This window comes from Paralichthys olivaceus, chromosome 3 (assembly GCF_024713975.1).
Source record: "Paralichthys olivaceus isolate ysfri-2021 chromosome 3, ASM2471397v2, whole genome shotgun sequence".
Classification (NCBI taxonomy): Eukaryota; Metazoa; Chordata; class Actinopteri; order Pleuronectiformes; family Paralichthyidae; genus Paralichthys; species Paralichthys olivaceus.
In genome coordinates, this window is record NC_091095.1 from 12501 (window position 1) to 27439 (window position 14939).

Below are 14939 nucleotides of genomic sequence, written 5' to 3' on the forward strand. Positions count from 1 at the left end.
CTAGTATGAACTCTGCCGAAAATCCAGAGTCAATGTGCGAACACATCAGGGGATCCCTTGCTGGATTGACCACAGCGAGTGGGGGGGTTGATGACGCTACTAACACGCATCAGACAAAGAAATACTAATTTTAAAAAAAATCTCAGGATGAAGAAAACAATTCTGAAAAGAGCTTCTGTGTGATTTTATGTTGGTTTTGTGATGAGTTGACTCGAGAAGTCGTAAAGATCTTTGTTGATTTTCTTCAGAGTCTGAACTTCTTCTTCCAACTCTGCAACACGAACCTTTGTGTTTTCTCCATCACCGAACACCGACTAAAACAAATACACAGACACTTTTATTCTGAAGTTTGGGGACCTGGACTATGAAGCTAGTTCAACATATCCATGATCTCTGTCAGTTATCCAGCTGAACTTAACCTAATAATCACATTCAGGTTTTACTGCATATGACCAATCACAGACATTGACAGTTTGACTGACAGCAGAGGATCAAACAATTGAATAGTAAAAATCAGAGGATCAAACAACTGAATAATAAAAATCAGAGGATAACAAACATCCAGAATAAAAGAAACAGTTCCAGCTCCTAAATGCAGGAAGAACAGCTGGTAAAACATCTGGGATTGTGTCAATGTTATGTTACAGCACCACCTGGTGATATTTGGTAAAACATACATTATGTGACCAAGAGATAACATGTATGAACAAGATAAATAACTCAGGGCCACGAAATCTGAATCTGTTGTTTACTAACAAAATGTGTGAAGAACTTAACCTGGAGCAGTTTAACTGTTCAGCATAACTTACTATGGTGATTTACCCCGATAACAAGGGAACGAGCTTCGTAGGACTCAATAACACCTGATAACCACAAATCCTGCTTCGTAGTAAAGGGCCCAGGAGGCTAACCCCCCCAAAAAACAAAAGGTTCTGGTAAAACTTCACTTACTGGATCCACAGGGAAACATTCAGGTTTAAGCGCCATCTCTCACCTTGTCAGTCACAGCATTCATCAGTGAGCTCAGCCTATCAGCTTTCTGCAGGTATGTCTCTTCCTCTTCCTGAAAACGCCAAAATAAAGGCAGATAGAAAAGAAAGATGAAACATATTTTCGAAATAAAGGTGCCAAGTGTGAATTAAAAATGAAAGATCTGATTTAAATGATCACATAAATAAAGAAGCTGTCCAGTATCAGTGTGAGGGGACTCACCTGTGTGCAGGGAGCGAGTCGGACACAAACGTCTCCTGATTCCCCACCATCGCCCTCGGAAGCATGCAGGTGTCGGCTGAAGCGCGGCAGAGGAACAACGGGTCGACTGTCGGGCAGGAACATATTCGCTGGAGCCGCCGTGATGAAGACATTGGTCACTGGACCTGAACAAAGACAGGAAGTGATATCAGATGAATCTGTTGACAGATCATTTCATCACTGAGGATGAAGCTTCTTTAACATTCTGGATGGTTTCATTGTCAAAGGCGTCGGCAGCTGAATCTGACAAAGTGACGGAGGTGTGGGACGAGTCCATCAGCCCAGCCAAAAGAGAGACTATAATATCACTCCTGACGGTGCACTGAAGGTCTGACAATCTCCAGCACAGACAGGATTTGGTTCATTATGAAGGGTCATGATCACTGCGAGATGACTTTTAGAGTCATCACAAGTTGAGTCCTGTACTTTTATTGTGAAGGAGCTGGATGCCTTTTATAGTTAAGGTGTTAGAGGGCTTTTCAATCCAGGTTCGAGTTAGCCCAGGTTGAAGCCAACCTGGGGTGGAGTCAACCTAGGTTCAGTCATCAGTCTGATGATGTCATAATAATAGGCAGGGCTTACCTTTGTGGGCAAGGCAGCGGATGCTCTGTTTACTCTGAACATCCCAGAGTCTGACAGTCTCATCATGTGACCCAGAGGCGAGGAGTGTCCCATCCATCGACACAGACAGACATGTCACCAAGTTCCTGAGGAGACTGTTCTGATCAGATATCACATACTAACACCAATAGATAATATTTACTGATCCAAAACTTAAGCTTTACACACACACACACACACACACACACACACACACACACACACACACACACACACAGTGTGCACAATTATTAGGGTTAGGCAAGTGAGTATACACTGTAGTTGTTCAATAATAAAATGAATCCTCAAAAATACAACATGCCTAATAATTGTGCACACAGTGTATATATATATAACCCTAACCCTAACCCTATATATATATATATATATATATATATGTATACACACAAATACATATACAATAAATAGATATAACCATGTAACCACCACAACTCTAATCAACGACAATTATTAATCAGACACTTTTTTTTACTTTATTTATAATTACACAATGAACAGAACCACTATTACTGATCCAGTGTCTCAAACATTCTTTCATAAACATGAAGGATAACATCACATGACATTCACATGAAATGTTTCATGATTTAATGCCTCCGTCACACATCTGTGTGAATCATTATAAACACATTTTCACCTGTGACCTTTGAAGACCTGGTTTCCATCGTTGTCGGACTGAAACGATTTGTCACGACTGAGACTCTGAAACAGATTCAAACTGTTAATCTTTATTGACAACAGAGGCAGAAACAGCAGCTCAGCCAGTTGATCTATTGATTGAGGGTTAGGGAGAGGAGAGGTCACCTTTGACCACCAAAGTCTAACCAGATCCTCCATGAGTCAAAGTGAATTGTATCAGATGTAATGAATTTCCCTACGGACAGTTCTGATATATCACATTAACAGGATAGTGAGCTCACTGTGACCTTGGCCTTTTGACCTCTAGGCACCAAAATCTAAAATGACATAACTCATGAGAGACACACTAACATGTCATGATGTTATATGACAGAACATGTAAACTTAAAAATGTTAAGAGGTAATTTATTTGTATCTTATGATGTATGATGACTAGGATTGTCTGGGGTGTGACAGAGAATGTTATGAATCGACTCACCTGGCTGCACAGAGACACCTGGAAAATGTTTCCATCAGTTCCTCCACAGAACAGGAAGTACTCACAGGGGTCAAAGGTCACAGACATGATCTCCACATCAAACAGAATGGACAGGAGCAGCTCACCTGAGGACAGCTCCCACATCTGGACACACAGAGAAACACAGTAGCACTAATCGTTTTGCACTGGTGGTCTGTTGTGGTAACTCTGTCGTGGAAACCCTGTATTCAGACTTTTTGTTGCCACTGTTCACATTGCTGAACTCTCATCACTGCTTCTGACTCCAGAAGTGAACTATTATTATTTTATTTATTATTACCAACAATACTAAGTCTCATTGTTCAACTGTTGGTTCTCTATATTAATACGATTTTAAGCTTTTGACCTTCTATGTAAAGAGCCTTGAGATCATGGATATTAGGATTTGGTGCTATATAAATAAAATTTAATTGAAATTGAATCAGTGCCACTGATTCAGGATCAAAGCAAAAGCACCAGTTGGTTTGCATCATGTCAGAGGCTCCTGTCTGGGTGTGATCCCTCCTTATTAACTTTACACTGAAACAAGTGTTTAGGTTCACAAGTTATTGGAACCTGAACAGTACTTTGTGTTTGTTTGATTTGCTCCAGAGTTTGTGAAATGTATTTAAACACATTGAAGAAAAAGTTTTCATTTTGTGCGCACTGCAGCATACACACACACTTTATTTATTGTTTTGGTTGTGTTAAATTTATTTAGGATATTTTTATATTTTTATTTCTCATTCAAATGTCAGACTTAATATTCTTTAGAATTAAGTTCATTGCTCTATGAAAGTGTGAACTTGCATGATTATCGATGCAGAGTCATCCTCTCTGCAGGAGCCCAAACATTAACACGTGTTGCTCCTCGTCTGCTCTCTGCTGTGTGCGTCAACCTAACCTGATGTGGGCGTAACTCTATTCCAGCCACATGATTGGTACCGTGCAGTGATATGCTCATTTTCATTGGATGTGTTGTCTGTCATAACATGGATGGGAAGAATTCTATCCTTGTTGTAGGAACATGTCTTAAATTTATATCTGGGAAAAGTTTGCGATAATTATCTATCATTTTATCACCCAGTCCTACATTCACGTATACATACTCTTTCACCCAGATGCGCTAAGAGGTACCAAAATTTGGCACAGATTGATTTAACGTGAATCTGCACTGGGTAGTACCATTGTAATTCAGTCGGTGCTCTAAAGAGTACCAAGTTCGGTACCCAACTCTATGCGCTTGTGCACCTAAATGAAAAAATTAAGGGCACCGATGCAACCAATGTGAAAAGTTAGTCTGGATCCATGCAAGAACAAACATGGCAACAATGGAGAAGGAAATGATAGTAAAAGTAAAATGATATAGATCCTGTATTTTCAGAACAATTAAGTTTCCGCCACTGTAAAAATGTCTTCTTCATGTCCTATTTGTTACACTGCCCCCCTATGATTTCAAGTGGTACTTCTCTGTTTTGTCTCTGTCGTCTGTATAATAATAAGGTCTGACTACATCAAGAGCCTTGACATGATGTGTGTTGTGATTTATTGCTATAGAACTACTACTATAAAACTTCTATTATCCAGGTTAAACAGTGCATCTGTCAGACCAGTGCAGTTACCTTGACAGTCTGATCTAAGGAGGCTGTGGCGACTCTGGCCTGAGCTCCCATCAGGCCGCAGTGCAGGTCGGTGATTGGTAGAGAGTGACGAGACAGGACATGACGGGGATCTGGGGTGTGGTTTAAATCCAGCTGTATCACACTGAAACAAAAAACAGTCTTCAGATTAAAAGTGTTTACATACTAATAGTCAGAGTTAAAAACATTGAGTATCTTTTTAAAGGGTCGACATGAAAATATCCAATAATCAGTTTAGTTCAGGTTTATAACAGTCATCTGAACCATGGTGACAATAAATAAACTAAACAATCAAAGTCCCTCTGCTCTTGAGCCATTGCTCACATAAATGCGTTAGTGCATTTCATGACACCAGGTCTCCCTCCTGGAATATAAGATACAGTAGTTTGTTCTCAACTTTCAAAGGAAATATACAACACACTTTTTAAAAATTGAAGGGAACACTTAACATAATAAAACCAAGTCAGTTAAACTTCAGAGATCAAAGTGTCCATTTAAAAGAACAAGTGATTGTGAATCACTTTCTCTTTTTTGGTGCAAATCAAAGTCACAACAGGTTAAATGGAGACAAAAGCAAACGAGCCCCAAACAGGGAATATTTTTAATGTGGTGTCCACAGACAGCTGCTCTCTCCTGGTCCTTCCTGACTCATTCTAGTTCTGTGTTCTGCTCGGGTCCTCGTCACTACTGGTAGCATGAGGCGCTACCTGCAGCATCAGGTTGCAGAGTTAGTCCAGCTCCTCCAGGAGGACTCATTCATCCATGTGGTCACAAGAAGGTTTGTGTCTCCAGCACAGTCTCAAGAGCCTGGAGGAGACACCAGGAGACGTTACACCAGAAGACATTACACCCAGGAGACACCAGGAGAGCTGGACAGAAGAAGAGCATCAACCCAGCAGGAGGAGCACTGCTCTACAAAATGACCTCCAGCAGGTTACTGGTGTGTTTCTGAACAAACTGTCAGAAACAGACTCCATGAGACATGACGTCTTCTAGTGGGATCTGAGCTCACAGTCCAGCACCGAGCAGCTCCGTTCACCAGAGAACACCAGGTTCACCCCCGGAGCCTCATTCTCTTCACAGATGAGAGCAGGTTCACACTGAGCACATGTGACCGACGGAATCGGGTGAGTTACCTGCACAGACTCCACACCAGAGCCAGGTTGTCTTTTCCTCCAGAAATAAAATGGCTGCTGTCGTCAGTGAACTTCAGACAGGTGACGTCCTGATAGTGACGACTGAGGACAGACAGCAGTTTACCTGTGCACACCTGAATCAATCAAAGAGAGTGAGTTTGAATCAACAGGACGCAGAGGGGTTGCCATAGAAACCAGAGACTGTACATTTTTTAAATTCAAATAAAGAAAAGCATGAAGAAGGCACCTCCCACAGGTAAATGGCCTCCGCGACTCCAGCAGCGAGGAAGAGTCCGTCAGGTGAAGCCGTCACACAGGTGACCACACCTGGACACACAATCTTTTGCTGCAGCTGATCCTGCAACACACACACACACACACACACACACACACACACACACACACACACATTGTGACATGACCTCTAACTGTTATTTCTTCTTCTTTCATAAATCACAACCACCATCTGAAGCGGCAGCTTTTCAAAATAAAGTTCTTCACATCACTTTAAAATAAGCTTCATGAAGTTCAGCAGGTTTTTCTTCAATAACTTCATTTTAATTTTCAGATGAGTCTGTTTAAGGGTTGCTGTTTTTAAAATGACGTTTTTATTTACAGGGTTTGGTCTGAGAGTCCCAGCAGAGGGCCGGGTGAGTCCGAGTGAATCTGAGTGAGTCCGAGTGAATCTGAGTGAGTCCGAGTGAATCTGAGTGAGTCCGAGTGAATGTGAGTGAGTCCGGATGTCTCGTACCTTCCTCTGGATCTCCCAGACGTTGATGAAGTTCTTTCCGAGCTGGGCGGAGAGCAGGAACTCCCCGCGGAGCAGCGACAGAGTCCGGGCCGAGCTGTTCCCTCCCCGGTATGAGAGCAGGCTGGAGCCGCTGTAGAGGTCGAACACGGTGCTGTTCCACAGCTGAGAGCCGGAGTCACTGGTCACTACCACCTCCAGAGGAGCCGCCATGTTGGCTCCAGCAACAACAAACCCGCACACGCGGGTTTTCTTCTTCTTCTTCTTCTTCTTCTTCTTCTTCTTCTTCTGCTGCTGCTGTTGTTTATTGGCGCTTGGTAAACCAGCTTATAGGTACATTACCACCACCTTCTGGACTGGAGCGTAGAGCAGCAAACAATAAAAATGTATGTGATATTTTGCTTTTCGTCTTTTAATCCTGATATTAATTCTCTTCATTGTTCATTAGGGCCCGAGCGCTGTGAAGCAGCGAAGGTTCTTATTCTTCTTCTTTTTATTGTTTGCGCAAGTTTAGGGATGTTCCCGTGGGTGAAAACTCACCGGCTTTTGCAGACACGTCAGGTAAACTGTGGGTTTAAAGCATAGACTGTATATAAAGGTTTAAAGCATAGACTGTATATAAAGGTTTGAAGCATAGACTGTATATAAAGGTTTAAAGCATAGACTGTATATAAAGGTTTAAAGGGACATCGTACATGGGCGGAGCAAAACAGCTCTGTAGCACCCCCTACAATTTATAAGAAATCAATATGAAATCATATAGCCCAACACACATTGTCAAGCAAAATATAACATAAAAAAGAGGTGAATGTAGGGGATAAAGAGTTCATAAAATCAGGCGTAAAAAGTAGGTGTAAAAATGTGTGCAAAAAATGAAGGAATTAAATAGTAAACATGTCAGTAGAATGTTGCAAATCTTTTCACACTGGGATTAGATGACTCGTGTTCATTATTGATTCATCACAAGTTACCTGATTTACACAACACTGATTATCAAGGCATGATGGAGGATGAAGACGTGTCTGACAAAAATCTGTTGAAAATGTCTCAGAAAAGAAAACATCCAGAACTGAGATAAAGCAGTTAAAAGTGAAGAAAGCAGAGTCAGAGAGTGATGAAGGTCTGACTCAGGAGGAGCAGCAGAGACAATATTCTGCTGCAGACATTAAAACGTTCCAAAAGAAAACCAAAGGAACCAGACAAGTGAAAGTAGAAGATCATTTCTCTGAAGTCAACAGGCCTCTGACTAAAAAATGTGATGGAGAAGATGTTCTAACAGAACAGGAAATGTATAGATTAAAGAAACTGATTGTCAAAGTTAAAGCACAGATCATTGATGATGATGTCTAATATTGATAACTTGTGTTTTCTCTGTCTGCCGCTGGTCTGTTCTTCTCAACCTTCTCTCTCATGTACGAATTCCTTATTGGGACGTTAAACCTGAATGTTCATGAACCATGATGTCCATGTTGAGTGTGGTTCTAGAGGTTTCATCCAATTAATAGGGTTAAATGTGTGTGTGTGTGTGTGTGTGTGTGTGTGTGTGTGTGTGTGTGTGTGTGTGTGTGTGTGTGTGTGTGACATATGCTGAGGTAAACACCCGTCAGATTAATGTTGACAAGCTGTTCTGTTTAATCCTCCTTCCTCTGTCACAGCAGCCAATCAGAGCTGCCCCGACTCTCTCCCCTCCCCCACCATGAGATGTGTGTGTGTGTGATCAGACTCTGTGTCAGCTCGGTTGCCGTGGCAGCAGTATTGTGAGGAAAGAGCTTGTATGAAGCGTCGCTGTGTTCCTCTGAGAGGAGACCACAACCTGCTGACCCCCGACACACACACACTGTGAGTAACACACATACACACACACAGACACAAACTGTGACTAACACGCACGCACATATACACACACACACCTGATCAAAATGTCCTCACAATGATGGACCAAAATTGGTCCTCATAACTATAGATAAAGGTGGTGGAGAGGGTGCTCCTGATTGTCCATGATGAATAACAGTTTGTTCAGCGTCCTCCTCTCCACCACCACTTCAAAAGAGTCCGGTTTGCAACCAATGACGGAGCCACTTCTGAATCAGCTTGTTCAGTCAGTTGGTGTCACCGGCTCCGATGCTGCTCCCTCAGCAGACCACAGCAAAGTACAGAACACTGGCTGCAACAGACTGACAGAAGTTTTCCAACATCTTGCTGCACACATTGAAAGATCTCAGCTTCCTCAGGAAATATTATGCTCATCTCTTTCTTGTACACAGCGTCAGTGTTGCTTTTCCACTTCAGTCCGTTGTTGATGTGGACGCCCAGGTACTTCCTCCAGTGACAATATCAAATACCTGTTGAAGAACAAATTGAGCTCATTTGGCCTCTCCAGGCTGCCTCCTGGCTGTCTGTCTTTTGCCTTGAACCCAGTTATTTCTCTAATTCTACTCCACACATCCCTCACATTGTTCTGCTGGAGTCTGGCCTCCAGCTTCTGCCTGAATGAGTCTTTGCACCCCCTCAGCTTTCCCCTCAAGTCATGTTGTATGATCCAAAGTTCTTCTCTGTCTCCAGACCTGAAGGCTGTCTTCTTCATGTTGAGAAGAACTTTCAGCTCAGTGGTGATCCAGGGCTTGTTGTTGGGAGAGCAGCATGCAGCCCAGGGCAGCATGGTGGTTTATTCACATAATTTTATGTATTCTGTTATGCAGTCCGACATGCTGTTGATGTCCTCCCCATGTGACCCATGGAGCACATCCCAGTCAGTGGACTCGAAAACAGTCCTGCAGTGCCTCAGTGGCCTCCTGAGTCCACCTCCTCACAGTTCTTGTATTTGGGTGTCAGCAATACCAGGTCTGATCTGCCAAGTGGGGGGAGGGCAGTGGCACTGTATGCATCCAGAGCATTTGCATACAGAAGGTCCAGTGTTTTACTGTCTCTTGTGGAGCAGTTAATATACTGATGAAATTAAGGTAAAGTTTTGTCCAGTGTGACATGATTGAAGTCACCACTGATGGCAATAAAAGCATTGGCATGTTGAGTTTGAAGCCTTGCAACAGTGGATTGGTGTCACATCAGCTGATGGAGGAATGTAAACAGTGACAGTGATGACTGCATAAACTCGCTCGGCAAATAACATGGGCGCATTCCTACTAGCAGTTCAATGTCTGGGCTACAGAGCTGCTTCTTCTGACTAATATGTCTCGGATTACATATTCCACTCAAATATAGTGCAATCCCTCCTCCCTTCTTCTTACTGCTCTGTAAAACGTCCCTGTCTGTAACCCCGGGTAACTCTGAGCTGTGGTCTGGGAAATCTGAGTGCAGCCATGTCTTGGTGATCACGGTATTCTGGGTCTTAATCATCTTGCTGAGATTGTCCATCTTATTCCCCAAAGACCTCATGTTCCCCTTGATGACCGCTGGAAATGAAGGTTTATGTTTCCTCCTCTTCAGTCTGCACATAGTTCCAGCTCTGCATCCCTGGTGTTTCCTCTGCAGCTCCTTGGGGATTTCTGGTCTCTCACCAGGCAGCAACACAGGTTTACTTAGAGCAATCAGCTGGTCACTTAATGCTCTCACTCTTCTCTGCATGGTTCTTCGTAACAAAGACTAACAAAGGAAAGCAGCAGAAAATCAAGGAAAAAAGTTGTAAACCAACACAGTGCCCCAAAGTCCCCAGGAAAAATATTTAGAAAGATTAAAGTGACAAAAAGATTATTTTTCCATGTGTCATCATGTTTAAATAAAAATGTATAAAATCACATCTGTTTACATTTGTTATAAAAGTTTCAGATTTAAAATGTTTCAACTGACTTCAGAGGACTGATCTCCGTCCGCAGGTCGGGGGTCAGGCAGTGTCCTGTCATCCAGGTGAGGTTGGCCTCTCATTCAGGACACCAGAGTGACTTGTCCAGCAGCAAATCAACTGTGGGGTCGACGAGGCAACATCCAGTGGCGTCTCCGACTCGTCGTCTGAGATTCGAAGATGAGACGGAGACAGAGGCAGAGTCTCGTTACCAAGAGAGACAGCAGCAGAGGAGATGGGCGGGGCAGCAGAGGACAGGTGTCTTGGTCTCCAGACTGAACCTGTACGTCAGTGGCCGGGCGGGGCCACCTGTACCTGATGACAGGGGGCGGAGCCTGTGTCCGCCCCATGTGAACCTGAGGACTGAGCCAATCAGAGAGACCTACATTGGCTCTGTCACACCTCAGAGCAAATCCCCCTGGGGAGGGGGCGGGGCTGAGCATGTCTGTAATGTGCAGATGAGGAGTAGAACCAGTCAGGGCACACCCACCACAGACCTACCAGTCAACCCTTATGCTCCTGACCAACTGAGCACACCTGCCTTCATATGTCCCTCCCCCGCCTCTCCTCCTCTTGTGAGTGTCAGGCTCAACTGTTCAGAGGAAGAACAGGATCTGATGCACGACCAGGATACGCGGGGGAGACCTGAGGGAGTCGAGCTCCACAAACAGGTCCGATCTGGGGTAGAGCTGAGAGACCGGAGTCCCTGTGTGGATGTGGAGGAGGGAGGAGGGATTCAAAGGATGAAGAACTCTTCCTCTTCCTCTTCTACTTCTTCTTTTGAGACAAGCTCAGATGCAACAGGTCAGAATATTTATATCTAAATCATAATACAGTATATATACTCAACTTATATAAAACTGGTCTGATAAAATCAGCTTACATGTAATCCTTTTATATATAATAAATGTTTACATATTATCCATTCATAAATAATATATATTCATCATTCATTAAATATGTGTACATATAATCAGTTTATATAAAAAATCTGTTGACATTTAGTTAGTTTACATATAATCAGTTTGAAAATAATTAGTTTATGTGAAATACATTTTCATATAATCAGTTTACAGAAAAAAAGTTCATTTAAGTTTATGTATATATATTCAGATTATATATAATCTTTATATATAATTAAACTCTTGCTTGTCACATACACATCCCAAGATAATCAAACCTAATCATATATCAGAGTTCATAGCCCTGTATTATCCCAACAGATCAATAATCTATATATTATATATCTATCATTTAATCATTTTACTATTGTCGAGATAAACACACAGTAACATCTAATCTTCTGATTGGATCACAGCTGAGAGCCCAGCTCCACCCATCCCAGAGAGCAGCAGTGATGGACAGGTCAACCACCCAATAAGAACAAAGCTCTACACTTCACGTCCTGAACAGTGAGTCTGTACGACGCCCCTAAAACCTCACATATCAACCTGTCACTGTGGAAACCACAGTGTAGCATCACTGAGGTCACGTTCAAAGCTGAGACCTCATCAAGAATCACGAACCAGTAAGACTGATGTCAGCCCAGTCCTCCAGATGACGTCAGGGAGCTGAGTACGCAGTAAATGGTCAGGGAACAGGAAGTAGGAAGGATCAAATCCCATCACAACCCTGTAGTATTCAACGTTTATTCAGGAGTTGTTCACATCTACAACTACAACAAGGCTCTTTACATAGAAGGTCAGGACCTTAAAATCTTATTAATATAGAGAAACCAAGAGTTCAACAATGAGCAGCACTTTGGGACTGTGGACTGTCTCCATTGTTAACAGTGAGAAACCTCTAGAACCAGACTCAGTGTGGAGACATCTGCCTCCACCAGTGGGTGAGCAGAGAAACATGGGGAGGAAGAGAGGGGGGGGAAAAGAGGTGAGAGAAGAGAGCGAGAGAGATAGTGGGGAGGGGGAGGAGGGAGAGAAAGAGAGGCAAGAGAGACTGGGAACACTAGAGTCCATAGACATGAAATTCTGCTCTATCATGTCCTTATGATGCCTCCTGGCATCACTCAGCAGCTTGTTGAGTTCCTTTTGAACTACTTTCACCCCTGCTCATTATATTTAAAATGTATCTTTTTCCTTTTGATGCAGTTCTTAACTCTCTTAGTCATATAAGGCTTATTGTTGAGGTACACTATAATGTCTTTTTTGGTAACCAGTGGCCACATCAATGTCCAGGTTAACAAATGTGTCCCAGTCTGTGCAGACAAATGATCCTTTGAGCGTTTCTATACTATCTCTATCCCATGCAGTCACTGTCTTGGTTTGTGGCTCATTCCCTTGAAGAACAGTATTATGGTCAGAATGGGATAGAGGGGGCTTTGGTTTTGCACTGTATGCATTTTTGATGTTTCCATAGATTTATCTAGAACATTGTTGTCCTGTGTACCGCATGTTACATATTGTTCAAATTCAGGTAGGGATAGTTCCAATTTGCAATTGTTAAAATCACCTAAAAATAAAATAGGTAAACATTGGAATTGCTGGTGAACATATTCTCTTCCTGATTGGTTCTGACAGTTCCACCACGTCGTCGCTCAGAGATAAGAAATCCCTTCTCTGACTTTTCACCATCACTGTTCCTCCGTCAGAGGAGTTTCTGTTACTAAGCAACCAACTACAGAGGAGACAATCTACTTCCTGGAGTTGAACGATCATGCGACATGTGTGTTTAGGTGTGTTAGTGTGGATGGAGACATAGTTATTCATATCTGTGTCTTTCAGATTCAGCAGCAGAGATGAACGCTCTCGACTCTCTCTGCGTCATCTTCTTTCCAGCGTCAGACTCAACAGGACTCGAACTGGCAGCCTGGATCGACACAGCATCAGGCCCCGTCCCTCAGCATTAGACCCCGCCCCCTCCAGTTTGCTGAGGAAATGTCCATCATCTCAGTCACAGAGTGAGGTGAGAAAATCATCAGTTATCAGGGATCCTTGTTCTTCTTCTTGTTCTTTGAACTTCATGTTTTATGTCTGTCCAGCAGGGGTCGCCCTTCTTCCAGTTAAGGAAGGTGTTGTCATTTCAGAATGTTGTCTCTGAGCAGAAGAAGAGAGATCGTTCTACTGACTATAGACCAGCTGCCGACACGTAACTCTCCTGTTTTACGATTCATTCTTCAGAGGCCATAACCACGAAGCCAGAAAAGTTGGTATCACTTTGGTAATTACAGAAGACCATCATGTCAACCAATTCAGCAAGTTTACTTCAACAGTTCAACTACTGACCAATCAGATGTAGATGAGTAAAAACTGAATTTACGCGCACATCACATGATGAGCAGGGGACACAGTTGAAGTAACTTCCTGGTCCAGGCCCCACAGAGACAACCAAACACGTTGGAGTAAGCCTGTAACAGCCAATCATAACTTCAGTTTCTTTCTCAGGTCAGCATCGTTTGAGCATCAAGGACGCCGGTCGTCCATGTTCATTACGCTCTGTCGGTCAAGTTCTTGATGTCGATTCTGATGGAATGTTTCTGTTTGAACTGAATCGACCAGAGACCCGACGTACGGATTCATCATCAGCAAAGGATAAGGATGCAGTAACTCGGGTACTTAAAATACTACAAACAATGTAGCAACAGCATAATAAGAATGAAAGTATAATAACGCTGTATTCATTCATGTATTTATTTTGTATTTTTAGGGACAGTGTACATTAATTAATATGAGCACAATGGTTCTTAATGTACAAGAGCTAGTCTCTTAGTCTCCAGAGTTAGTCCTTGGCAGATTGATGTTAAAAAGAAAATAAACAGAAAACATTATTACCTGTGTACTAACGTGTTCTGCAGGTGTTTACATGGATGACATGGTGGACACTGACTAATTGTAAGCCGGTCTCCTTTCGGTCAAAGACGAGACCTTGGAGGTGAACGCGGAGAAGGTTGCGTGTCTCAGTCTGGATCAGGTGACCCACCTGACCCGCACCATGAACCTATCTGCAACTGTTCGGGTCCTCCAACATATGAGGACAATTTTGAGGCAACAGCAGCGCCACCTACATTACTACAACTCAACTACAGCACCTAAACTAAGCTTCTTTACCAAAGCACAACTGTGGCAACGGGTCCAATCAGAACACACAGAGAAAAAACTGCACCCGATGATGTCATTCACAGTTTGTATTGATTAAGAATCTCTGAACAAAAAATCTAAACAAAACATTCTACTAACTTCAAAGAGCAAAAGAAGAAAGTTCAGCTTTAGTTTGTTATGTTTTAAAACGTATCAGGGTTTTTTTATTCATTGTTGTTTATATTATGTGTTATATTACATTATTTGATGTTATAACATGTTAATTAACAATATTTGATGCTAATTAATGTTAGAGTTGATTAAATAAATCAATTGTGCTTCCTTTTGTTTAATACCAGGTTATTAGAACTTTAGTTTTTAAACTGTGATTCTAATAATAAATAACAGACTGATCAGTGATCAATCACAGTTTAACTTCTACTACAATAAAATCTTCTGATGTTCAGACATCTTAATCATCACCATCATTTCAGATGAACCTGAAAGAAAATGAGACAGAAACTGCTGATTATTGAAGAAGTTTGTTTTATTTATGATGAATCAGCAACTTTAACTTT

At 42.3% G+C, this 14939-nt stretch overlaps 2 protein-coding genes across 13 annotated transcripts in view; one reads left to right on the plus strand and one right to left on the minus strand.

Annotated features, from left to right (window-relative positions):
* Positions 1-6822, minus strand: part of wdr18 (WD repeat domain 18) — a 6974-nt gene extending 152 nt beyond the window's left edge. Inside the window, exons 1-10 of the mRNA XM_069519296.1 lie at positions 6535-6822; positions 6031-6141; positions 5784-5917; positions 4630-4771; positions 2990-3133; positions 2510-2574; positions 1834-1958; positions 1213-1376; positions 995-1063; positions 1-314 (exon numbers count right to left, since the gene is read on the minus strand). The exon at positions 1-314 is cut by the window's left edge and continues 152 nt beyond it. Coding sequence (XP_069375397.1) covers positions 186-314; positions 995-1063; positions 1213-1376; positions 1834-1958; positions 2510-2574; positions 2990-3133; positions 4630-4771; positions 5784-5917; positions 6031-6141; positions 6535-6744 — 1293 coding nt within the window. The 5' untranslated portion in view covers positions 6745-6822 and the 3' untranslated portion in view covers positions 1-185. The remainder of the gene's footprint in view (positions 315-994; positions 1064-1212; positions 1377-1833; positions 1959-2509; positions 2575-2989; positions 3134-4629; positions 4772-5783; positions 5918-6030; positions 6142-6534) is intronic.
* A 1340-nt stretch (positions 6823-8162) lies between these two features.
* LOC109642497 (uncharacterized) lies at positions 8163-14703 on the plus strand. 12 transcript variants are annotated; one of them, XR_011240056.1, is made up of 6 exons: positions 8176-8370; positions 10362-11131; positions 11646-11739; positions 13069-13249; positions 13326-13489; positions 13729-14122. XR_011240056.1 is itself a non-coding variant. In XM_069519323.1 (5 exons), exons 1-5 carry the CDS (start codon positions 8306-8308, stop codon positions 13434-13436), a joined length of 1164 nt encoding a protein of 387 aa, XP_069375424.1. In that variant the 5' UTR covers positions 8171-8305; the 3' UTR covers positions 13437-14122. The 12 variants fall into 12 exon arrangements, 6 of the variants coding, with proteins under 6 accessions (XP_069375417.1, XP_069375424.1, XP_069375398.1 ...); XR_011240055.1 differs by having other exon boundaries at positions 8177-8370; positions 13326-13504; XR_011240061.1 differs by having other exon boundaries at positions 8178-8370; positions 13371-13489.
* The last annotated feature ends 236 nt before the right edge of the window (positions 14704-14939 follow it).